The sequence below is a fragment of the Bicyclus anynana genome, chromosome 12 (genome assembly GCF_947172395.1).
Source record: "Bicyclus anynana chromosome 12, ilBicAnyn1.1, whole genome shotgun sequence".
Taxonomy (NCBI): domain Eukaryota; kingdom Metazoa; phylum Arthropoda; class Insecta; order Lepidoptera; family Nymphalidae; genus Bicyclus; species Bicyclus anynana.
Genome location: NC_069094.1, coordinates 4,204,923 through 4,231,849, shown reverse-complemented (window position 1 = coordinate 4,231,849; position 26,927 = coordinate 4,204,923). Strand labels below are relative to the sequence as shown.

Sequence of the window (26,927 nt, the reverse complement as noted above, 5' to 3'; positions counted from 1 at the left end):
TTTACAATTTCATATCAGTTCAATTTCAGAGTGCTCCGTGACTAGAGATTTTTATATGTTCATATTTATTGAGCATTTGTTAATCATTATTTTGTATGTTTTATTTAATGTTTGTATTTGTCGTCAGGGTTGTCACCGTTCGTGCGGCACTGGCAGCCGGCGGTGTACGAGCCGTTGCCCACCGCGCGGCGACGGCGCGCCGCGCACCTCTCGCCGCCGCCCGCCACACTGCGCCTCGCCTTCACAGCACACAACAGGTACAACTTAGTCCTTATATAGCCGAGCTCCGACTCTCAAAGGAGACCCCCTTAGAGGGTCGTTCCGCCCATCTATTCTGCTTCGGACCCCATCGGACGATGCTTCTGCGCTCGCCCAAACGGCGACGGTCTCCATGGCGCAGTGGTATGCACGGTGGATTTACTAGATGGAGGTCCTGGGTTCGATCCCTGGCTGGGTAGATTGAGATTTTCTTAATTTGTCCAGATATGGCTGGTCGTGTAGAAACCGAAAGGGGTGTAGATTTTCATCCTGCTCCTAACAAGTTAGCCTTCCATTGATGATTGTATCATAACTTACCAACAGGTGAGATTGTAGTCAAGGACTGGGCTTGTAATTAAGAAAATTCTCAGATATGCAAGTTTCCTCACGATGTTTTTCCTCCACCGAAACAAGTGATATTTAATTTCTTAAAAGGCACATAACTGAAAAGGCAGAGGTCATATCCACTGGGCTATCACGTCTCCCAGCGTAATACATTCACTTAATAACTTTTGCCATAACCAAACATACCTAGGCAGATGTTAGGTTATGGCAAAACTCGTTTTTTTAACAAGTCTGTAGTTATACGGGTAAGCCCTTGTATTAATTCCATTTGCCGAGAGCAATAATTATTTATCGAGCAGATACGGGACGTCGCGTGACTCGCGCACATATTAAAACCCCCGACTTTATCTACATTAGACCGCCGCTTTGATGAAACTTCCAGCTATATTAATTTGTTACGTGCGCACTGAAATAAGTAGTGTTTGAATTGGATTGTCGTTTGTTTATTACATTGTAGTTTTCCAGATATTGGCAAGTAATATTGACAAGATTTTGTTATTAACTTGCCGTTTGTGTGTTTGTTTGGGGCTAATCTTGGAAGCTGAAGGAGAAACCCAGTTTCCTAACATACTCGGGAACAAAAAATTCAAATGATACAAAACTGAAAATTGGTCATAAGTTAAAAAATAATATAAGGAAATTGACATGATTTTCAGAAGTATGTACATTGGCTAAATCAGATACATTAATTGTTAAAAGTGCATTTACGCAACTTGATCGAACCCGTTTGATCAAATTCATTGCATTATCTGTGTCATAAAATTATTTTTTTGTTTTGATTTGATTTGACATCCATTTGACACAATTTGTGAAAATCTCAAGGAAAACTGTCCGTTTGGCAAAGATAACATGGAATGAATTTACTGTCAAGCGTATCCGATGACATTGATCTTCATATTCAAAGACAGGGCGCATTTTCAAAGACAGCTGACAACCAATGTCAATCAATGAAATAATGAAATCAGCAAAATTTTCCTGTTGGCCAATATTATTTCATCTAGGATTCAAATGGAGTAAAGAATGGATTCAAATCTAGTACTATATACAAGATATTTAATGCGTTCTGGAGAATGGGTCCAATTTAGGATTTATTCTATGATACAGGCTTGTTCAAGACGGCGCTCAGGTAAATATTTCTGGAAATACCTCTATATTGTATTTTAATAAACTATAGATAGGGTTACATTGAAAGTTTAGACGCCATTTTAGTGTTATATGTAGTTATAAAAGTAAGGCTTTTAAGAATTAAAATTAAGTACCTAAATTTTAAGAAATTAAATATCGCGTGTCTCAATCGGTGAAGGAAAACATCGTGAGGAAACCTGCATACCAGAGAATTATCTTAATTCACTGCGTGTGTGAAGTCTGCCAATCCGCATTGGGCCAGCGTGGTGGTGGTGGTGTGGTTACAATAAGTAGTTACAATAAGCAGCTTTTCCACTTAATATACTTAGATTAAGTGAAAACAAGGAAATGCGTTGCGTTATTGGTATTTAAGTGGAAATGTAAACTAAAACATCACTACGAGTATAAGCAGAGTCAAACAGATTTATAAAAACATCTCAATGCATAGGAGTCATTTTTCAAAGGCAGTTTATTATGAGTACTCTACAAGTAGGTCTAGAACCATCGCTTCCGAGCTGTGCACTGTTAGAGAGAGGGTACTAACCTATCTATAAACGGATATCGGGTAGCATTAAAGGCAGGGGAAAATAATCCTCCTCTCCGAATGAGAGGGGTTAGGCCAATTGGTCCACCACGCTGGCTCAATGCGGATTGGCAGACTTCACACACGCAGAGAATTATGAAAATTCTCTGGTATGCAGGTTTCCTCACGATGTTTTTCCTTCACCGTTTTGAGGCACGTGATATTTCTTAAAATGCACACAACTGAAAAAGTTGGAAGTGCATGCCCCTGACCGGATTCGAACCCACACTCATCCTGACTACTTTTTATTTGATCTTAAATATGTGACAATGAAGTCTAAGTCCATCTTACGGGGATTACTTAAAAGAGGTACAATTTTACGCACCTCTAGTGGTTTCTAGCGTCATCGGGCTTGGCGGAGGGTAGTAACTAGAAGCTTCGATAGCTCAACGGTAAAAAAGCCGGACTCATTGGCAGGCACCAGGGGGGGTTCGATCCCCGCCCTCTGAATTATGGTCGTAGACAGTCTTTTCCGACGGTGGGGAATGGAAATATTGGTCATATTTAAAATATAGCACATATTATTTTAATAAAATATAGCCCGTAATTGCGATATTATCTGATCTTAAGTAACGATGCAATCTAAGTAAGGATGGAGGAAGAGTTAGAGGGATTTATCGGAAGAGGTACAATTTTAAAAGATTTGACACATACTTTTTAAAGACTCATTCTGCTGGCCTATTCACTATTTTAGTCTTTAATATCAATCTATTAAAATAAATATAAAATCAATTGACAAAATGACATTTACCTACTGTGTGATATCCACCAGTAAGCACCGGATGAAGTTTTTACATAGAATCTCAATTTCGTATATGTGAACTAGCATACGTCAAAGATAGTGAATTAGCCTGAAGGTCTTAAGTGACGATGCAGTCCAAGATGGTGTGGGTTCGAATCTGGTCATGGGCATGCACCTCCAACTTTTCAGTTATGTGCATTTTAAGAAATTAAATATCACATGTCTCAAACGGTGAAGGAAAATATCGTGAGGAAACCTGCACACCAGAGAATTTTCTTCATTCTCTGCGTATGTGAAGTCTGCCAACCCGCAATGGGCCAGTATGGTGGACTATTGGCTTAACCCCTCTCCTTCTGAGAGGAGACTCGAGTTCAGCAGTGAGCCGAATATGGGTTGATAATGGTGATGATGATACCTGTAATATTTCGCGTCATCATAACGGAACCTTAACTAGGTGGTAGGTACGTATTTGCGGTATGGTAGTAACTAGCCTCTGCCGTTGCCTACCACATGACCATACTTGAGTCAATTTAGAAAATATAACCCAGGACTTTTAATCGAAAAGCAGCTTTACCAACTGCGTCAAGAGGTCGTTGATATTAAAATTTAAATTATGCGATTCATCATCATCATCATCATATCAGCCGATGGACGTCCACTGCAGGACATAGGCCTTTTGTAGGGACTTCCAAAGATCACGATACTGAGCCGCCTGCATCCAGCGAATCCCTGCGACTCGCTTGATGTCGTCAGTCCACCTGGTGGGGGGTCGGCCAACACTGCGCTTACTAGTGCGGGGTCGCCATTCCAGCACTTTGGGACCCCAACGTCCATCGGCTCTTCGAACTATGTGCCCCGCCCATTGCCACTTCAGCTTCGCAACTCGTTGAGCTATGTCGGTGACTTTGGTTCTTCTGCGGATCTCCTCATTTCTGATTCGATCACGCAGAGATACTCCTAACATAGCTCGTTCCATCGCCCGCTGTGTGACTCTAAGCCTTCTTATGAGGCCCATAGTTAGCGACCAAGTCTCGGAACCATAGGTCATCACTGGCAACACGCACTGTTCGAAGACTTTTGTCTTCAGGCACTGAGGAATTTCGGACGAAAAGATGTCGCGAAGCTTCCCGAATGCAGCCCAGCCGAGTTGGATTCGACGGTTCACCTCTTTCTCGAAATTGGACCTACCTAACTGGATCATATGTCCTAGGTATATGTATTCGTCTACAATTTCGAGTGCAGCGTTCTCAACTATAACTGGGTGGAGCGATACATGAGCATTACACATTATTTTTGTTTTGCCCATGTTTATTTTCAGGCCCACCTGTTGAGAAACGCTGCTGAGGTCATTGAGCATGGTACTAAGGTCATCCAGAGTCTGTGCCATGATGACTACATCATCCGCGAACCGCAGTTGAGTGATGTACTCGCCATTGATGTTGATGCCAAGTCCGCTCCAGTCCAGAAGCTTAAAGACGTCTTCCAGTGCGGCGGTAAATAGCTTCGGAGAGATCATATCTCCCTGACGCACTCCTCGCTGCAACTGGATTGGCCTCGTAGTCTGATCCTGAATACGGACTGACATAGTGGCGTTTTCGTACAAGCACTTCAACGCTTGGATATACCTGTAATCAATTCGGCATCTCTGCAATGACCTTAGCACAGCCCAGGTTTCCACCGAATCGAAGGCTTTCTCATAGTCCACAAACGCTAAGCAAAGTGGCTGGTTATACTCGTGAGTCTTCTGTATTAAATTAAATTCTGTGTCAATTATGCGATTATAATATTCAAATAGGCTATTAATGATGATAAAATATTCTATTAGCGCATAATATACATAATATATAATATTAATAAATTAACTTACAGCGTCTAGAATACATTAACCTCAATTACGGCGTATTGTTACGCTGAAATAGAATTAAGGGCGAGATACAACGCGTCATCAGTCTTCATTACTCAATTACGGGAATGCATCTAACAATGTAATTTAGGCATACTGCTATTCATATTAATATATAAACAGAATATATATTATGATTCTGGTATAATTATATTACATTGCATCAGAGTAATAAACATAATTAATAAAATTTTTTATTGAAAATTTATTAAAATGTATCTGCTGTAAAGGTATTTTCATTTGATACCCTTTTTTTTTGTTTGTTTTAACTTCTACAGTATAGAAGTTAAAACAACCAAGAGATTCACGATTTGTGGAAGTCATCGCCTTCAAAACGACCAAATGAGTAGAAAGCTCATACGATTTTCCAGTTTTCAATTTTTAGTTGGCATTATTTTGTTTTTAATGACGGTAATTTTTTTTTATTAGGTATATAATAGCAATAGCTTTATTTCTAGGTGCTAGCTACATTTTCCACGTCTTTTCAAGAACATCTTAGATCATACTATGGTACCTACCTTGTTTAATAATAATAATCAGTGATTAATATTAAACAAGGTAAATACCAAGTTACAAGTTTGATGACTGTATATTATACTAGCTGACGCCGCGCTATTTATACTAGGTTTTACCCGCGTGGTTCCCGTTCCCGTAGGAAAACGGGGATAATATATAGCATGTATCCTTGCTCGACAAATGGGCTGTCTAACACTGAAAGAATTTTATAAATCGGACCAGTAGTTCCTGAGATTAGCGCGTTCAATCAAACAAACGAACTCTTCAGCTTTATATACTAGTATAGAATAGATTAGTTATCAAAATCGGAAAATACAATAAAATGTTACGTACTAGTATGATCAATCGTTGAATTGGAGAACCTCCTACATTTTTGGTCCGTTACAAATCAAATTGAATGTTTTTAACATATTCGTACGAATTATTTACCACGAGCTGACAGTATGTAATTCAATCTGCAACACACCAAATTGATGAATTTTACGGTTTTGAATACTCCAAAGATATGATCTCCGATAACACACTGAAATATCGCTTTCAATCCGATTCTATTTCCAGAAATGTCGATAGTCGTTGCGGATTTTTTTGTTGTTATGAAAACATTTTCTCTCTTCACCGTCAAACTGAATATAACTTTTTATTGACATTTTCACGTAGAGATTCTATACGAATTTCAGTCGTAAAGGTGAATTTTCTGTTTATTAAAATATGTGTGTATTTTCTTTCTTCGCTGTTAAAATGAACAAAGCTATTTTATTGAGGTCTTCTGTATTTTTCAGTGAAACTCTATTGAAAAACACTATCCGATTTTCCAGTGCATATTCCCAACAAAAAAAACTTCTCGGGAACCATGGATTTTTCCGGGATAAAAAGTAGCCTATGTTTTAATCCAGGCTATAAATATATCTCAATACCAAATTTCAGCTAATTCGGTTCAATAGTCGAGGCGTGAAAGAGAAACAAACATTCATATAATCAACATCATCAGTTTTCGCAAATCTCGGGAAACCATGGATTATATAATAATGGTGGTATAAAAGTAGCCTATGTGTTAATCCAGAGTAAAATCTATTTCCATTCCAAATTTCAGCTAAATCGCTTCATTAAAGAGTGAATATTGCGGCGTTAAAAAGTAACAAACATCCAAACAAACATACATCCAAACATCGATACAAACTTTTTGTTTGAAAGAGTAATAGTATATAAAATAAGTATACTTCCAGATTGGTCTCATTTAATTTTCATAAAAATCGGTTTCAAATCAAAATAACTGAAGTACGTCTTTGAAGTCGATTTCATTTTTATGTTAAAAAGAATATATGATAATGTAAAGTAATGCCAAGGCGAAAGCATATTGCTTGCACTGTATAAAATATCAAATATCCCGCGACAGCATAATATAAATCCGCATATTCACACAGGCTAGTACTATACCAATTAGAAATAGCAATGCGCATCTCTAAATATTAAGGAAAAGTTTCAAAGGCGAAGTTTCTCATCTCAAGCCAGGTTAAGGAACGCACAAAAAAACAATCACTGTTTCCTAACCCTCGACGAGAGAGCCCTAGCCGCGTCTGACCGTCTGAGCAAATCGAAGGTATTCCAGACTAATCCATTTGCTAAGTCGAAGTTAAGCTAAGCGCACACATGGGACAGGCTGGACATAGCGACTGTCGTTTACTCGGCAGTGTTGTCAACGTCACGAAAAAAGAACACTTAGCGAAGTTTTTTTTTAACAATATCAGCTAGTCAAATTCTTTCGGGGAAAGACTTAGCTGACTCAGACATGCTTGTTACTCTGAATGAGGTAGAATGTCTATAAATGGAAGATTGCAAATATTTTATCATCGCCGAAAGTTTGCCTTCCTGTCGGGTTTCTACATGATATAGGTACGAGTATTTCGAAGAGTATATTCAACTTTTCAATCTAGTTGCTCCTTCACCGTTTTATCATAAAGACGCCTGGGATCGCAGTAATCTGCACCCTTGTGTAGTAGATATCTTTTGGATGCTTTCAAAACGATTTTGTTCCTGGTATCTGATTCGCACTGCGAATTCCTGTTCTAGATGTAACTCTCCCTACCACATATAGTGTGTGGGTATCCTCAAGTGAATAGACACCTCCTATTCCTACGCAAGTGCGTTCTATCATTAAGCCGTGATTGCAGCCAACATGGTCGCAGTATAAAAAAGTCACGTATTTCCCCCTTAAAAATAAAAAAATGTACTTTGAGTAAATAATATAATCGGATTTCGATTACATTTTCAATGTAATCCTCCCAGCTTTCCGAAATACAGATTCTAACTAGTTCGGATAGCTGGGACACTCACAAAATTTGACCGTAATATTAATATTTCTCTAATGTATTTACATTTTTTTGATATCCTTTGTTTGTATTTGCCAAATAAAAATCTTTCCTTCATTCTTTCTTATGTAAATAATAATACAGTAGTTATTTATAGAATTGTCATATGTCTAGTCAAGAAGTATAATTTGTAATGTTAATTACAATTTTATTAAATTAAAAATTGTATTAAAAATTGCTCGTGTTCCATAGCAACAACACCTCTATTCACATTGTAAATTATTATGCTTTCCAATAATCCAAAAAAGAGATGTATTTGACAATATTTCAAAACATCTCAGACCAATTATTGCATAGGACCTGCCTCGCTAGACGTTACTTTTCTGTCAAAGTATATTATCAACGATCTAATGCGATTATAAAAACTGTCTCTATAGAATCAATGTTAAATAGTTGTAATTGTGTTCGTCGGTTAAAGAGCTCCGTAAAAATACCTTTTTGTGTAATTGAATTGTGTAAAAAACGGGCAAAAACTTCTAGTTTAGTATAAGATAACAAATCTAAGCTCATTTTCCTCAGAAAATGACAGACAATTGTTCGTGACTATGAGTGCGATACAGGTCCTTCTATAATTGGTCTGAGCAAAACATCGACTAGTCCCATTACACAGCGCAGGTGTGGACATCGCTTAACTTCGCCGCGCTGTGGCGTCCCTCCATTCCCTTAATTAAAACGTTTCGAATCGAACCAATACCGATGTTTCATGCCCTTTATAGCGTCCCCATTGAAAATATATCGTTCGGAGCTGCCTTTTTATACATTTTACGTGTAGGCTTATCTGCCTACTGTTTTCAGAAATATCGACAACGTTGGGAAAAACTGTTTTGTTACAAGCGACAGCTCTGTGTATAAAGTTTCTAAAGCCGGTCGCATACACCAATTCCGAATCAATTTCCGTGTTCGAATTATCAATATCATCATTATCAATTCGGCTCACTGTTGAGCTCGAGTCTCCTCTCAGAATAGAGAGGGGTTAGGCCAATAGTCCACCACGCTGGCCCAATGCGGTTTGGCGGACTTCACACACACAGAGAATTAAGAAAATTTTCTGATATGCAGGTTTCCTCACGATGCTTTTCCTTCACCTTCTCCTTCCTTGAGACACGTGATATTTTAATTTCTTAAAATGCACGCAACTGAAAAGTTGGAACGTGCTCTGGACCGGATTCGAACCCACACCCCTGGAAACGGAGACAGAGGTCATATCCACTGGGCTACCACGGCTGAATGACAATATATGGAATTATCAATATAAAATACATTAAATATACGCACACGCACAGGTACGATTTTTCCGAGCGAAACAAATTCTGCGCGTACGTAACGAAAATATATTCGACAATATACATTCCGAATTAAAAAAAACGTAACGTAGTCTTACGGAATTCCAAAACGAAATTACGCATTAGGAAATCGAATACGGAAAACGAGTGTATGCGTCGGCCAACAACTCTCTTTGGTGAGAGATGAGTTTAAGTCAAGTAGGTAATTGTTAATTCATTAAATAATTTTATTTAATAAAAAAATACAACCGACTTCTAAACCTAAAAACGTACCCACTAAACTAAAAAGTGATTGAAAAGTGAATGATTTACTTGCTGATAAGTTTGAAGACGGTGCTAAGCTGATGTCGTGTTAATTTAAGCTGTCCCCTTTAAAACAAAAAAATATTTTTTCAAATCGGTTCAGACGTCTTCGAGTAATCGATACATAAAAAAATATACCGATCAACTTGAGAACCTTCCTTTTTGAAGTCGGTTAAAAAAAGTTCCACCCCACTCAGTTAGTGTTCATTTAAACGAGCAGCAGCTGCTACCGCCGAAAGTCGACTGCAGTCGACTGCCGTTGGCTGCCGCCGAGATGTCGCTGACGGCAGTCAATAGAGTTGCCGCTCGTATAAAAAAACCCTTACACTGCCAAGTGCCAACAGATCACGATTCCTAACAATAATTTCTTAGTAAATAAATCCACATAATAGATGCACATTCCTAATACAATCTCGTTGCAATTTATTTCTATTTGTTATTGAAGTACTGTATTGTAACTGGATCTCTATTGAAATATCAATAATATAACAATGGTTGCTGGGAAGTAGGCGAACTGGCTTATAATAGAGTGATTGCTTAAAGAAATTCTCTGTTATTATCAATCTAGTCATGTCATGTCATCGTACTCAATTGAGTTCAAGAATTTTAGAAGTTTTTGTATTGAAAGACAAATTGCGCTTGACTGCATTTTAACTAAAGTGACGGTGAGATGTAGTAGGTAATTCTCTAAGCCCTTATTCGCACGAGAGTTTTTTTAACGGACGTTAAAATATCACGTGAGTTTTAGCCGTGTTTCATAATCATATAGGCTTTGTTCCATACATATTTCTTAGGTTTGGGCATTTTCTTTTCCTTTTCTTCAATGTCAACCTAACATTAATGCGAAGCACTAAAATATCCACTTAAAACTGCAAAGCTCGATGTGAGGCTCTTAAGAGATGGCTTTTAAAAGTGTGTCAGTCCTGTCCTGCTCGACTGAAAGCCCGGCTTGTTCCGAAATGAGTAATGGCTCCGGGAAATTGCGTTCTCTAATAAGTTCTTTTCCGAGTTTCCAGTGTTGAGCCACCCAAATAAGGACGGACGGCCATGTTGGACTTTCTAATAAAAGTTGGCAATTTATACCGTCACTTTGTTTTTGATTTACGGGCCCGTATTAATCACTGTCCCGTTTCATAGATGGTAATGTGCAGATTTAACGTGAAGTAGGCATTTGAGTAGGGTCCTGTCCTCTCGTGGGTCTATCTATCATCGGTTAAATTAGTTGATGTGAAATACCAGATGTTACAATTTTAAATACAATATATTGTAATGGATCTTCAGATTAAAACGCTGGAACTATTTCGATGTACTTACTCTTCCATTTTACATGCAAATAAAAACAATGTATCGGCATAATGTATAATTTAAAAAAAAACATACATACAGCCGAACGTAGAACCTCCTCCTTTTTGGAAGTCGGTTAATAATAAATTAATAGTCGTTCAGGCAATGTATGAAATATTATTGTCCATTACATACTCTATCTATCTAGGTAGAGTATGTAATTTATAGCATACTAAGATAGGTATGCTATAAATTACATATTTTTCAGTAGTATTTACGCAATTTATAGCATACCTAGATAGATATACTATAAATTGCGTACATACTACTGAAAAGTCACAGAAAATTAGGCATTCAATACTCTATCTATCTAGGTAGAGTATGTAATTTATAGCATACTAAGATAGGTATGCTATAAATTACATACTATTCAGTAGTATTTACGCAATTTATAGCATACCTAGATAGTTATGCTATAAATTGCGAACATACTACTGAATAGTCACAGAAAATTAGGCATTACATACTCTATCTGGAACTATTTCGATGTACTTACTCTTCAATTTTACGTGCAAATAAAAACAATGTATAGGTTAACGGCAAAATTTATAATTTATAATAAATTAATAGTCGGTCAGGCAATGTATGAAATATTATTGTCCATTACATACTCTATCTATCTAGGTAGAGTATGTAATTTATAGCATACTAAGATAGGTATGCTATAAATTACATACTTTTCAGTAGTATTTACGCAATTTATACCATACCTAGATAGATATACTATAAATTGCGTACATACTAGTGAAAAGTCACAGAAAATTAGGCGTTACATACTCTATCTATCTAGGTAGAGTATGTAATTTATAGCCTATGAAGATAGGTATGCTATAAATTACATACTATTCAGTAGTATTTACGCAATTTATAGCATACCTAGATAAATACTGCTGTATAGTCACAGAAAAGTCACAGAAAATTAGGCATTAATTGCGTACTCTAATCTTAATTTAAAATCCCTGTTAAATAATTTTTGTAAATTCCTTGAAACCACCAGGATGTTAAAAGTTATTTTGAACAAAATTGTTAAGAAAATCAACAAACATACATATGTACAGTGAAATTGGGAACTTTCTGCTTTTTTGAAGTTGGTTAAAACTGTGTAGGTAATTATCTATTATCAAAGTTATTGTGAGGACACTTTCGTCATAACTTCTTATTCTAACAAATAAGTTAGGAAAATCCTAAACAATAATCTAGTTACTTGTCTCCGCGGCCAAATAACTTCGCAGCTAGTCCCTAGTTATTAATATTTATACAAAGATAAATATATCTCTGCAGATATTCGCGAGTCCGGTGTTCAGGTAATTAATTCGGAAATTGAGTTAGAAATTCAGCGGCGGAATTCGGATTGCCTAATTCATTTTCAAAACAGCACTTTGTTGTGATAGATATAAGGTACAATTTTGTAGAAAGATGATTGTTTCATGTTTAGGGACATGGTTTTATTCCCATATTTGAAATATTTAGTAAGCACAAGTGGGAATATATGAAATGGTGATGGTGGCAAAATCCGTTGCGAATAACAGGTATTTCGGATATTTGGAAATAGCGCTGCCGTGCGGTTTTGGTGCGGTGTGATGTTATACTATGTAAGTAGGGTTGCCAACATTTAATAAGAAAAATATAGTTTTTTTCAGATTTAGCTGTAAAAAATATAGTACGGTTAAATAAAATATAGTATTATGTAATAAGAAAAAAAGGACAACATTTATTTTTTAAAGAACAATATTTATTTCACTTGTTGCATTTTTCAAGATTTATTTTAATAGTGTCATTATGCTTATTCACATTTACTTTTTTAATTTGTTTGTTTATTGTTTGGAATTCAGTAAGCTAGATAAGTTAGGTCGAAAACTAATGCTGCTTCATAAAGATTTAAAATGAAAATTTTGTTTGTTCAGTGTTGAAAATGTAGTATTTTTGCATACTACGAGTATTATATTTCTTCAACCTATATATTTACTAGTCAACGCCTTGCGGTTTCACATAGTTCCCGTTCCCGTGATTATATGGGGATAAAACAGCCTATGACTCCCACAAATAACGTGTACTCTAGTGGTAAAAGAATTTATTGAATCAGCGCAGCAGATCCAGTTAATACACCCGACAATACCACAACCTCTTTCTAATATTCGTATAGACAAAATCTCGTCTTGTGTGTAGAAACAAAGCAGATTTCTTGCATGAATAATGAATATATACACAAAATTGATTGCAATAATCTAAGTTGAAATTAAAGAAGGCGTCTTGGCACCTATGTTTCCCAGGGCGCCAGTTATTCTCCAAGATAATAGGGATGATGACAGTATTGATGATGAATTTTCATCTTATTATGATAAAAGATTTTTAATAGATTTTGAAATTTTATAATCTTATTTATTATGCAAATATCCAGACAATCTTTGCTTTTTATGTATAAATTAGTTAACATTGACCTTGAATGTATCATAAAAATCAATATATTGATTTTTATGATACATTCGGGTAAATGAATGTATCATAAAAATCAATATATTTAAACCTATAAGCAATTCATCATCCCCATTGTTTTTATACTTCTAAAAAATTCAAAAGACAACTAAAAACCGAGAAATTATAAGAAATATTCAAATAAATCCAGGGTTCACGATCATTAAACATTTCCCCGACACTCGCTGAGGGACACCGCGTCACATGGCGAGGGACAGTTTGATTATGTAACCCACACCCAAACTCCGAAGTTTCCACCGTTTTCGCTTACTCAAACTCCGTTATCCCCCCCACATATTTTTACAATTTGTCACAAAAACTTCGGCCGTAGATCTCGGGGATTAACCTTCGTTGCGGCGTTCCATTGATGTTGTTAGGAGTTTGCGAGAGGTCGAACGTTTTGGCCGGAACGGAATTAAGTTTCAGCACAATTACAGTGATACGATGTGACTTCCTCTGGCTATTTTTTTTGTGTGTGGACGATTTGTTGAGCTTATTTTTCTCGATGGCTTAGATCATCGATTCCCAAAGTGATCCAGGGGTCTACTGAAGACTCGGCGGGGTCTACGTTGACATGACATACAAATGGGGGTTCACAATTCGTAAGAGGAGGTTCACGAAAATGTTCATACCGAATGGGAAGTTTTCTAAATAAAATAATTATGAATTGATTGCTTCCTTAAGTTGTGAGCAGATATCAAAAATAAAGTTGGCTGAAATAACTTTTTGCCTGGACTTTATTGACTTTTTGGCATCCACTTACAATCAATTAATTAATTAAGTCATAATCAATTCTCGCTATTTTTTTTTTATTTATTTTGTGGCGGCTGTTGATACAGCTGCAACTTTAAATAGGTGAATCTAATGACATTTTTGTCGAGTTTTGGATAGAAATTTAGCAGGGGGTCCACCGTAACCAGTCAAATTAGAAAGTGGTCTATGAGAAAAAAAGGTTTGGGAATCTCTGGCTTAGACCATTCTACCGTCTAGTTCGGCTACAGACATGGGCTTGTTAGAATTGAAACGTTTTTTCGTTCTTCAGAGAAATTCTCAGAACTCGGAGTTGGGAAGTGTTACCATGGAGTACAAGTAGGTACAGAAGATTTACTCCGCAACGTCGTTTAATGAAATAGCGACTCTTGCTACGACACAATACGGTGCAATTCAGTTCTAACTAAATTAATAGCCTACCGTTTTATTCACCTACAACTTTTGCTTCTTTCTATCACGCACTATCATTTACACTTACTACCTCTTCTGACTATTTCACAGAATGCATATTATGTACTAGTAGACGCCGCGCGGTTTCACCCGCGTGGTTCCCGTTCCCGTAGGAATACGGGGATAAAATATAGCCTATAGCCTTCCTCGATAAAAGGGCTATCTAACACTGTAATAATTTTTCAAATCGGACCAGTAGTTCCTAAGATTAGCGCGTTCAAATAAACAAACTCTTCAGCTTTATAATATTAGAATAGATGTTAAGGCCGTCTGAGTTGGCCGCTTTAGAAGCTACCAGTTGCTCCGAGTTTTCGTCAAATATTCTTTAATCAAAAGTCTCTAGTTACTTCACTAAGAATCACTACAGCTTTTCGTGACAACCATATAAAAAACTTTCCTGTAGTTGAAGGTTTACCGATTAATACATTCATCGATTCGTATACGCAATCGACGCAGCTTGCAAAATAAAACTTTTCAAGTTAACTTTCAATGCATGCTGAGGGTTGAAAAAATAGTTTCAATTAGCATAGTTTACAAAGTTCTGGTCGAAAAGTGACAAATATGTGAGTGTATCTCATATTTTTTATAACATACTAGCTGAAGCCCTCGACTTCGTGCGCCTTTTGACCTCCTTAATCCGACCCGATCGGAAAATCCGTTCTTAACGGTCATAAATTATGTAAACTACCTCTCTGCTAAATTTCATCTTTCTACGTGGATCGGATCTCGAAGCTTTTTGAGATTTCGATGTAGTTAACGAGTGACCTTACGCTATATAATATTTAGGTTTTCTAACATATAAATAAGCATATAATAATAATTGTTTGAAGCAGGTACATTGTTACGGAAGAAGTATTCTTTCACAGCTTAGCTATGTTATCTCGAATCATTCTCGCATTGAGCCAATCATCAATGGATCGCTGAAACGTGATAGCTTTATAATCCTATCATGAATTAGAGCCATAGGCTAGCAAGGCGTGTGATATACGTCCTATATAATGTATACTGTCTCGCGTGTGCTATGTGTACTTTATATACTATAGAACGAGTGTATAGCCTATCATGTGTATACTATGTCCTTCTACATCCATGGCCGTGGGTTCGATTACCACAACTGGAAAATATTTGTCCAATGAGCAATCGTATTTTATAGTGAAATTAGTTATCTTAGTAACCTTAGTTCCTCAGTGCCTGAAGACAAAAGTCTTCGAACAGTGCGTGTTGCCAGTGATGATCTATGGTTCCGAGACTTGGTCGCTAACTATGGGCCTCATAAGAAGGCTCAGAGTCACACAGCGGGCGATGGAACGAGCTATGTTAGGAGTATCTCTGCGTGATCGAATCAGAAATGAGGAAATCCGCAGAAGAACCAAAGTCACCGACATAGCTCAACGAGTTGCGAAGCTGAAGTGGCAATGGGCGGGGCACATAGTTCGAAGAGCCGATGGACGTTGGGGTCCCAAAGTGCTGGAATGGCGACCCCGCACTAGTAAGCGCAGTGTTGGCCGACCCCCAACCAGGTGGACTGACGACATCAAGCGAGTCGCAGGGATTCGCTGGATGCAGGCGGCTCAGTATCGTGATGTTTGGAAGTCCTTACAAAAGGCCTATGTCCTGCAGTGGACGTCCATCGGCTGATATGATGATGATGATGAGTAACCTTAACTCTTAACTTAAATCTTAGTAACGTTACAAGCTACACTTACTTTGGGGTTGGATAGTGATCTATGGCCGTATAGATTTGTATTTATCACATGCATATAGCATAGAATATGGATATATGGATACAGGATAGGATAGTAATGTCCTTCAATGCAAGTTGATGGGTATATAAGTTCTATTATTAGATAATATTGACAATGATCGAGACCGACAGCTGGGGTGTAATTCCTCTATTATTATACTAGCGGACGCCCGCGACTTCGTCTGCGTAAAAATTGATGTAAACTTCTCTACCTCTACCTTACCCTGCTCGTAAACCTACCCAACCCTACCCTACCCTACCCTACCCCTACCTTACTCCTACCCTACCGCTAACGCTAACCCTACCCTCCCCCCACCTTACCCCTACCCTAACCCTACCCGTAACCTATCCATACCCTACCCTACCCTGACCCTAATCTACCCCTACCCTACCCCTATCCTACTCCTCCCCTACCCTATACGTTCCATATCCTTCCCCTACCTCTACCTTACCCCTACCCTACACTACCCCTACCTTATCCGTACCCTACCCTACCCTACACTTTCCCTAAATTACCCCTTCCCTACCCCTATCCTATCCCTACCCTCAGCAAAATTGGTCCAGCCTTTTGTGCGTGGTGCAATGACCAAAAGACTATAATTTCCCAAGCGACTTCTATGCTAATACTATAAAGAAGTAAAGTTTGTGTGGTTGTCGGGGGTAATCTCTGGATCTACTGGACCGATTTGGAAAATTCTTTTACCAATAGAAAGCTACATTATTTGCGAGTGTCATAGGCTATGTTTAGTTCTCATATTCACACGGGAACGGGAACCACGTAATTTAAACCGCGGGGCGTCATATAGCGGCATTTCTGCGACTTTCAGAAATTTTGTATTATCTCCGAAACTATATAACTAATTAACATACTGTAAAGGGCAAATCTTATCTCTATAATATCCTTGTGATTATTGAATAATTTATTTTGATAAGGATTTAAGTTTAGTTGTGTAAATAATGACGTAAACCTTAATTTAAAATTTAAATAATTTATTAAAGTACTAAAGGTACTATATCTGCTAAAATATAAAAGATAGATATATGGTGTCGCGGACTTTTTTGTAGAACTTTTAAAGGTTCAAAAAGCCTCCATACATTTATTTCAGTTATACGCAATGGTTGAGGCAGCGCATGCGAATAAGTAAGTTTTTCGGTCTGACCTGTAAGAGAAAACCCGCGATATCTCAGTAGTTATATATGATAGAAATATAAAATATAGCCTATAGCACTCCCCGATAACGTAGCATTGTACTGGTGAAAGAATTTTTAAAATCGGTCCAGTAGTTCCGAAGATTACCCCATTTCAAAAAATTGTTACAAACTTACAAACTTACAAACTTTACCTCTTTATAATATTAGTATAGATTACGATTCGCCTGAAAGAAGTTTGTGACTACATACTTCCAACTGCGAAATAAGAATTTTAGCTACCTACTGAAAATTTGTTAGAAGAAAAAAGAAAAGTTCATACTTCACAGCCTGAACCAAGACTCATACTCTCGCGCTCCATAGCCACAATAACTACTATTGACGCCGCGAACTTTGAAAAATGAGCGGGCAACATTACCAAGTACCAAGCGCGCGCCCTGCGGCAGCCATTTTTTTTTTGTAGTTGTCTATGGCTGACCGCTGTAGAAAAACGCGTGTAGTTATATCAGAGAATTACTGTTTTTTTGGTTTCCGTATGACTTTTCTTGTTGCGTTGAGACATTGCTGTAACCTACTTGACGAAGTTAAGCGCGTGTGAATTTGGATAACTAACTTTTGCCGCGGTATGGACTATACATATCTGGACATTGAAGTGCATAGTGCTGGAAGCGGATTAGCTGTGGCCTGCAGACGGATGAGTACATGGAACACACCATTTCTCGACATATCGCCCGTCAGCTGGGGTCAACCAACCCAGGTCAACTCGTGACACGTCGACCGTAAGTATTCATTGCCTGTCTAACCAATTCTTTGAAGGCTTCTGTCGCGGTACAGCGCCGAATTACGAAGGTCCGGCTGTCCACTCTGATCAGTTGATGGGCCCCTGATCCATTCGCTTGGAAGCCGGAGGTTTGAACACACAATCTCGTTTCGCGGTGCAGAATTTCCGGAATGTCCGGCTGCCCATTCTAATCAGTTGATGGCCCCTGATTTCACGTGGAAGCCGGAGGTTTGCCCACACAACTACTCGTTAATTAAGAGAGGCATAGATAATTATTTAGTAAACAAGTGTACAAATTAATGCCTAAGCACCGATAGTAAGCAAATAATTGCCTACACTACTTCAAACTGCATCAGCACATGTAAAAGCTGTTTCAAGCAAAGCCGTTAAAACAGCACACTAACTAGCTGGCGCGAAAGCCTCATGCACCATTAGCGACCGGGAGCGAGGATTAGCTATTTTGGCGGCAAATAGGGTTTTACGATGTACTCTACATACAATACAAACATGCACATAGTAACATGCGGGCGATGGAGCGAGCTATGCTTGGAGTTTCTCTGGGTGATCGAATCAGGAATGAGGAGATCCGCAGACGAACCAAAGTCACTGACATAGCTCAGCGAGTCGCGAAGCTGAAGTGGCAATGGGCGGGCCACATAGTTCGAAGAGCCGATGGACGTTGGGGCCCAAACGTGCTGGAATGGCGACCCCGCACCGGAAAGCGCAGTGTTGGGCGACCCCCCACTAGGTGGACCGAGGATATCAAGGTTGCAGGGAGCCGCTGGATGCTGGCGGCTCGAGACCGTTGTGCTTGGAGGTCCATGCAAGAGGCCTATGTCCAGCAGTGGAGGTCTATCGGCTGATAAGGTAAGGTAAGGTAAGGATATAGTAAAATAGCAGAATGTCTGTAGGTATTGTCCTTACTGACATTATAAATGCGTAAATTTGGCGATAAAAATAAATGCCCACCGGCCCATACAACGTCAGCCCAGGGAACCCAGGCACCCCCGTGTGTATATGGAGATGATAATATGATGTATAAATAAGGATCTGGTTAAATAATTGGCTTAATAAAAGTATGTTTCTTGAAGAAAAATACACACTGTTTTAGGGCAAAATGTTCGCCTGTGTACCAAAACGAGTTACATTTGAAACTGTATTTTTTTTTTGTTATTAACAAGCTTAACAAACAAGAAAACAAACAAACAATCCAATCATAAGTTTTTAAAAATATCGTAAGACTCGGGCTGTATGGTCAACGATCTTAGTTTTTCCCCGTTGTGGACAAATTAAAGATTAATTAAAAATGTCATAAAACGTTGTAGAAAGCCTTTTTTATAAAGTAATAATTTCATTAATAAATAAATAAATAAGCCGTTTATTCCATATTTTTTACATTTCAAAAGTTATTAGTAGTTTGTTAGCAAGTTTTCTTATATTATGTTTGTAATATTAGTTACTATGTTTATATTAAATATGGACCCCTGCAAGGGTAAAAGCCTCCTCCATCTTCTACCACAACTCCCTGTCTATGCCAGATTTCATCCATTCGTTTCCGGTTATCTGAGTGATATCATCAGCCCATCGTCTGATTGGTCTTCCTACATATCTTTTTCCTAATGGACCTTTACATCGTGTTGTTTCTATAGCCCATATTTTGTCCAAAAATATATATAAATAAAATAGCTATTGCTTACTTCGTTCACGTAGATATCTGTTTCTTCTATTAATGTTAATTTTCTAATAACAAAACAATAAAAATGTATGGCGAACAGATTATTACCAGTGATCATTTAGTGAGCTTTTATGAGCTGGCGGCTCGAGACCGTTGTGCTTGGAAGTCCATGCAAGAGGCCTATGTCCAGCTGTGGACGTCTATCGGCTGGTAATAATGATGATGATGTTTTAAAACTCCTTTACCTGTAATTTAACATGCCTCGACAAGTTATTATTATAATACATACACGCTATATGAAATTTTCTCTTTAAAAAACTGAGAAACGAGAATTACAGAACCCAATTTCCAAGATCATTACTCATCCTGGAAACAAGTCGAGAATTCGGCTTGTCTTGGGCCGGTTCATAAGATATTCTGTTATAATATACTGTACCCATTACTTTTAAGGATTCCTTTAGACTTACTTAAAATAAATTATTTATTAAAAAGAAAAAAAAATGGAAATTAAATCCGCCTCACTATTCCAATGAGAGTTGGTGGGCGTATTGTGACTTTTATTCTGTTACAAATTACTTTGAAGTGTGTTGTGTTTTTTTTTATTCTTTACAAGTTAACCCCATGACTACAACCTCACCTGATGGTAAGTGATGATGCAATCTAAGATGGAAGCGGGCTAACTTGTCAAGGAGGAGGATGAAAATCTACACCCCTTTCGGTTTCTACACGACAACGTACCGGAACGCTAAATCGCTTTGCGGTGCGTCTTTGCCGGTAGGGTAACAACTAGCCACACAAGCCTTCCACCAGCCAGACCTGGACCAATTAAGTAAACCTCAATCGGCACAGCCGGGGATCGAATCCAGGACCTCCGTCTTGTAAATCCACTGCGCATACCACAGCGCTACGGAGGCTGTCAAAAACATCGCCAACTTCACAATTCCGGGCTGTTGATAATAATTTACCGGTGGTAGAATCTTTACAAATAGTCAAACTTGAAGTTTCAAGTTTTTTGTTTTTTTTTTTAAAAGAATATTTGCCATATTTTTTATAATATGACCAATATTCCCATTCCCCTCCAACTAGTCGGGAAAGACTGTGCTAGGAGTGGGTACGACAATAGACCAACGGGGTGAGGATCGAACCACCACCCCTCGGTGATGAGTCCGACCGCTCTTACCGTTGAGCTATTGAGGTCTAAGTGCTTGTAAACTAAGACTACTTAAGATAAATGAATTTGAATTTTGAATTTCATGATATGAAAAAAAACCGAATATTTAATATAAGCACTAATAACCGGATTCCAGGACTTCAAGATTCGTAGCAAAGGTCTACGAGCCATAATTGAAATCAGTAGTAAATAATTTTAATAAAAAAACATTCAACCGACCTCAAAAACATATAACGTACCAACCAAACTAAAAAGCGAAAAATAACATCATACGTTACGTTATACCTGCTGATCACTTTGAGGGCGGTGCTAACCCAGTGATGTATTAATTTAAAAAAAAATATTCAAATCGGTCCAGGCGTCTTCGAATGATCGAGTAACAAACACAGTAAAAAAACATAGTCTCGAATTAAAAGCTACTCCTTTTTTTGAAGTTGGTTAAAAATTAGATATTAGCAAGCTACTGAACATTCTAAAATATTTTGACTATGAATCTCGCTTTGTGAATACAGTGCTAAGTATTGAGTTAACAATTAGCAAACAATTAGCAGCCAATTTAGATTAATTAATTATATATTATTAATTAATTTGCATAACGTTCATAACTTGATCTTGACTTGAAGCCTTGATAATTTCATTGTTAAGGCGCAGGTTTCACATCTAGAGGTCATAGGTTCGATCCCCACTAGACTAGTCCTTCTTCTCCTGACATAGTCCTTCCGACTAATTGGGACGGAAATGAGGACTATTGTCATATCAAATCTAAACATTTAGCATTTTTTTTTTAAACATAAACAGGCATTGTAATAGCCATATGGCACGGCGATTCTCTATCTACAAACGCTGTCACTTAGAAAATAAAAAAAAGGAAATGACATTCACTATCGACAGGTCACGTGATCAAGTTGTCGATCGGTTCGTTAATTCCCATAGATGTTGCTAGTTTTCGAAGCGTTAGCATTTGTAGAAAGAGAATCGACGACACATGGCTAAGGCCCTTGCGAAATATATTATTAAGCCTTGCCATTCTGAGGGGTTGTGCATAATGTAGTTTTGTTGTATTTTCTGTGTTGTCTCAGTGGCGAGCATTTCATAGATGCAGATATGCACTGCCTACCCTAAGGATGCGTTACGAAATTGTATTGGAGAAAGAATTTTACAATTTGTACTTATAGTGCATACCCTAATAAAAATACTTGTGCACGCCACTGTGTTGCCTATAGATGAGCATTTCGGCGCTCATACCTATGCAAAATTAATAATGATCGGTAGTTTAATTGGCATAAAAGCGTAACAAACAAACACAGATTCGTATATTTAATACACATATGTACACGAATAGGTATATACATTCAGCAAGCTAACTAGCTAACTCGATCTATAAGCTATAGTACAAAATACGTAGCCCAATATTGGATTACAAACTTTTCCCTCTGTAGCGGGGTTCACACCAAGAGAACCCGGTCGTCTGAGAATTCACGAAATTAATAATGATCGGTAGTTAATTGGCATAAAAGCGTAACAAACAAACACACATTCGTATATTTAAAACACATATGTATACGAGTAGGTATATAAATTCAGCAAGCTAACTAGCTAACTCGATCTATAAGCTATAGTACAAAATACGTAGCCCAATATTGGATTACAAACTTTTTCCTCTGTAGCGGGGTTCACACCAAGAGAACCCGGTCGTCTGAGAATTCACGAAATTTCATTATACTCTTAGTATTACAACACTAATTAATTATAATTTGTAATCAAATTTTATAATACACTAGCTGACGCCGCGCGGTTTCACTCGCGTGGTTCCCGTTCCCGTAGGAATACGGGGATAATATACAGTCTATATCCTTCCTCGATGAATGGGCTATCTAACACAAAAAGAATTTTTCAAATCGGATCAGTAGTTTCTGCGATTAGCACTCAATCAAACAAATTATTTAATCAATCAAACAAACAAATTTATAATATTAGTATAGATAAATAAATATTTTATAAAAACGACTATACCTATTCTATGCATTAAACTAAATCTCAAGTTAATTGTATAAATTAATAATAATTTTAGTAAATAAACCTCAAGAACCAATCAAGTTGAAATAATGTGTATTATCAATAAAATGTAGGTAGTAATATTAATAAAAATATTTTGTTTGGAACGCTTTTTGTTTAACGAATAGATACAGAACTTTCATCTAGAAAAAAGTGTTTCAGAGGGATGGAATATAAAACTTTTACAGCTTGGCTTGGCTTTAAATGATTCCACTAAGTCTAAGTTTGTCGTGTTTCCACTGCGCCAGTCGCGACGGGCGACTGTAAATACGCGTCTCGCTTCATGTACACCCGGCTAGCGAAGTACAGACAATTGGGACTGGCTGTGACGTCATTCATTACTGATAGCTCGTTAGCAGAGCTTCTAATCCCAGCGCTGTCCACGACGATCATTATTGTGGACATCTTTCCAACATTTTATTGTGAAGCAACGCTTTTACCAATAAATTGAAGAAAACACAACAGAAACTTGTAACTAATAGCATCGGCTGATAACACTGATTGGAAAAGGAGTTTTCTATTTTGTACATAGATGGAAAAAAACACTGCATACCCTGAGGACAAATTACGATTTGGAAACTATGTTTTGGATTCCAAGGAGCTGGAATGGCGAAAGGCGCAGTGTTAGTCGACCCCACTACGTCGACCGACGACATCAAGCGGATTACAAGATGTTGGTGGCTCGAGACCTTTGAGTTTGAAAGTCTATGCAAAAAGCATAACCCTATGTGGATGTCCATCGGCTGATTATACTGATTGGAAAAGGAGTTTTCTATTTTGTACAAGCTTCTTAGGTATTGCTATACTTTTTAACAAAGGTAGGTCTACCCTAGTTAAAAACTTATGCACACATGCTGTGGCATGTACGATGTATAAAAAACCTTTAACACTGGTAGAAGCTACAAATATCGGTTAACAAGTAGCGCTGGTAGAACGATAAATCAACTTCGGTTGAGCGGTGTGATGTACTGCCAGCACGTGAACCGCGGACTTAGATATAACTAGACACCGCTTGTTTCATCGAAGTTCAACTTCAAATTATTATTTCACCGTATAATAATTACTTTCAGATGTAATAATGATGTCCTAAAGCGACGGTTTAACTCTCGAAGCAAGGGTCGTAGCACCAATTTCCCAAATCTGAGCCAAATTCTGAATTCTGAGAATTTCTTAGAAAAAGAGAGATCCTTAATTCACAGCCCAACCTAGGTCTAGAATCCAGTTCAAGGTATAACAATAGAAAAGACCACACTACTATTACATTGATGGCCTTCCTCAAGTGTAATATCAATACATCAGCGTCCTTATAACACTGATATACAGCCACGACGTGAGCACTTTAGTCCCAGTAAGTTCAGCTTTTACACACGCGCCAAAGTTTCCTGAATAATGACACTTGGCCGGCGACGGATGGTAATAAGGATATACGAGTGTCAAGTTATAGTGCTAACTAACATTTGATGGCTTTCGTCGAATAATAAAGTACATTTGATTGGCCAAGTTTTACGTGACACTTCGAGAATGTCCGTTCTTTTATATCCAACTGAATGACTTGGCTAATTATTACTTGATTACCTTCTATTCTTCTTTTCACAACGCGACGTTGAACTACGATTCGAGATTTTTTTACGCTCCTATGAGTACTACGTTAGGGTAAGCTCTAGTACTAACTAACATTTGGTAGCTTTTGCCGAATAATGAAGTATATTTATGGCCAAGTTTTACGTGACATTTCGAGAGAGAGAGAGAGACAGGAATAATATATAGCCTATAGCCTTTCTCGATAAATGGGCTATCTAACACTGAAAAAATTGTTCAGATCGGACCAGTAGTTCCTGAGATTAGCGCGTTTAAACAAAGAAAGTTTGTTTCTTTGCTTAAACGCTTTGTTTGTTTCAGCTTTTCAATATTAGTATAAGTTTTTTCACACTAACTCGTATTCGAAGTCGTGGATATACCTTTGCATTCTGTAGGGAGTTCCGAATACCACGGTCCTGGGTCTCATGCATCATAGGAAATCAATGTTGTCGATTTATCTAGTTGGTGGATTACCAATACTACGCTTCCCGGTGCAAATCGACATTCCAACACCTTGCGTCCTCAACCCCATCAGTTCTTCTAAGTTATTTATTATTACTGTTATACAGTCGCGACTTGAACACTTAAGTTCAGCTTTAACGCATACTTATATAATGATTTATTTATTTTGCTATCATCCGCGAAAAGTCGACGAACCCATGCGACAACGTCACCCAGGTCCGGCAAAATACTCTCTACGTACGTTTCACCCCGAAACCGGAGCATCCTCAGGAGATGTTGACTCTATTGCAATTGCTTTGCAATTGCAATTGCACGTTGTAGAGTCAACATGCAATTGCTATTGCTTTGCAATTGCACGTTGTAGAGTCAACATCTCCTGAATCACTACAACGTGCAATTGCAATTGCTTTGCAATTGCACGTTGTAGAGTCAACATCTCCTGAGGATGCTCCGGTTTCGGGGTGAAACGTACGTAGAGAGTATTTTGCCGGACCTGGGTGACGTTGTCGCATGGGTTCGTCGACTTTTCGCGGATGATAGCAAAATAAATAAATCATTATATAATCATGATGAACTTCCGCAAAGTAACGCCTGCTTCTATCCAATATTTAACGCATACGCCAAAGTTTCCTGATTAATCACACTTGACCGGCGACGGATGGTCATAAGGAAATACGAGTTATAGTGATAACTAATAATTGGTAGCCTTCGCCGAATAATAAAGTATTAAAGTAAGTAAATTTGATTGGCCAAGTTTTAAGTGACACTTCGAGAATGTTCGTTATATTATTCTATCGTCTCCAACTGAATGATTTGGCTAATTTTTGAACCGCTCAGTCTTGAGTTTCATGAATACTGTGCGGGATGGAAAATCAATTTTGAGGATCTATCTAGTTCAGGGGACAATCAGTGTGCCTAGTGGGAGTTTTCAATATTTTCATACTGTTACCGTCACGTTGACGTAAACGCAAATTTTTAAGGAATTGAAACAGTTGTCCAGTAGTGCCACTAGATGGCTCTGTCTCAATTCCATAGAAATTCGCGTTTACGTTACGTGACAGCAACAGTATCAAACTGCCACTAGGCCCTCAGTACTGCACTTTTCGATGCGGAGTCGTCATTCAAACATCTTGAATCCTCAACTTCATCGGTTCTTCGAACTTTTTGCTTCGTCCATTATCACTTTAGCTTTGCGACTCTGACTCTGACGACGTTGAATTACGATTCAATTATTTTTTACGCTCTTTTTGTACAACGTTAAGGTATATCAGCGTTCTTAACACTTGATATACAGCCACGACGTTTAACACTTTAGTCGCTGCAAGTTCAGCTTTTATACACGCTTCTAAGTTTTCTGAATAATGACACTTGGTCGGCGACGGATGGTAATAAAGATATACGAGGTATCAAGCTCTAGTGCTAACTAACCTTTGCAAGCTTTCACTGAATAATGAAGTACATTTTATTGACCATGTTTAACGCGAGTATTCCATCAGAAAGTCTTCCATCAGATAAAAGAAAGAAGGGACGTCTTCTATTCTCTATTCTATCAGGGGAAAAATTCCGTAATCCATGATTTTTGCATTAAGTTAACCATTTTCATTGATGCTCTACTCCTTTTGGTCATAGCGTGATATATTATATAGGCTTACTCAACGAGATTTTATACATAGATAGGTTACGTCCCTACAAAATCACCACAAAAAGTGAGCCGAATTTAGCTACACCACTGAGCGCACACATGCAAAATTTCGAGTTTAATTCCATTATATATTTATGTATACACAATTTATAAAGTTCTTAAACACACAACTCTTGTATTTGTATATATATTTCTTTTTGTATTGGCTC

At 37.8% G+C, this 26,927-nt stretch overlaps 1 protein-coding gene across 1 annotated transcript in view; it reads left to right on the top strand.

Annotated features, from left to right (window-relative positions):
* The window catches only part of LOC112043461 (uncharacterized), a 287,873-nt gene that overhangs the window by 236,374 nt on the left and 24,572 nt on the right, over positions 1-26,927 (top strand). Inside the window, exon 2 of the mRNA XM_052884583.1 lies at positions 128-257. Within this exon, the coding sequence (XP_052740543.1) occupies positions 128-257 (130 nt within the window). The remainder of the gene's footprint in view (positions 1-127; positions 258-26,927) is intronic.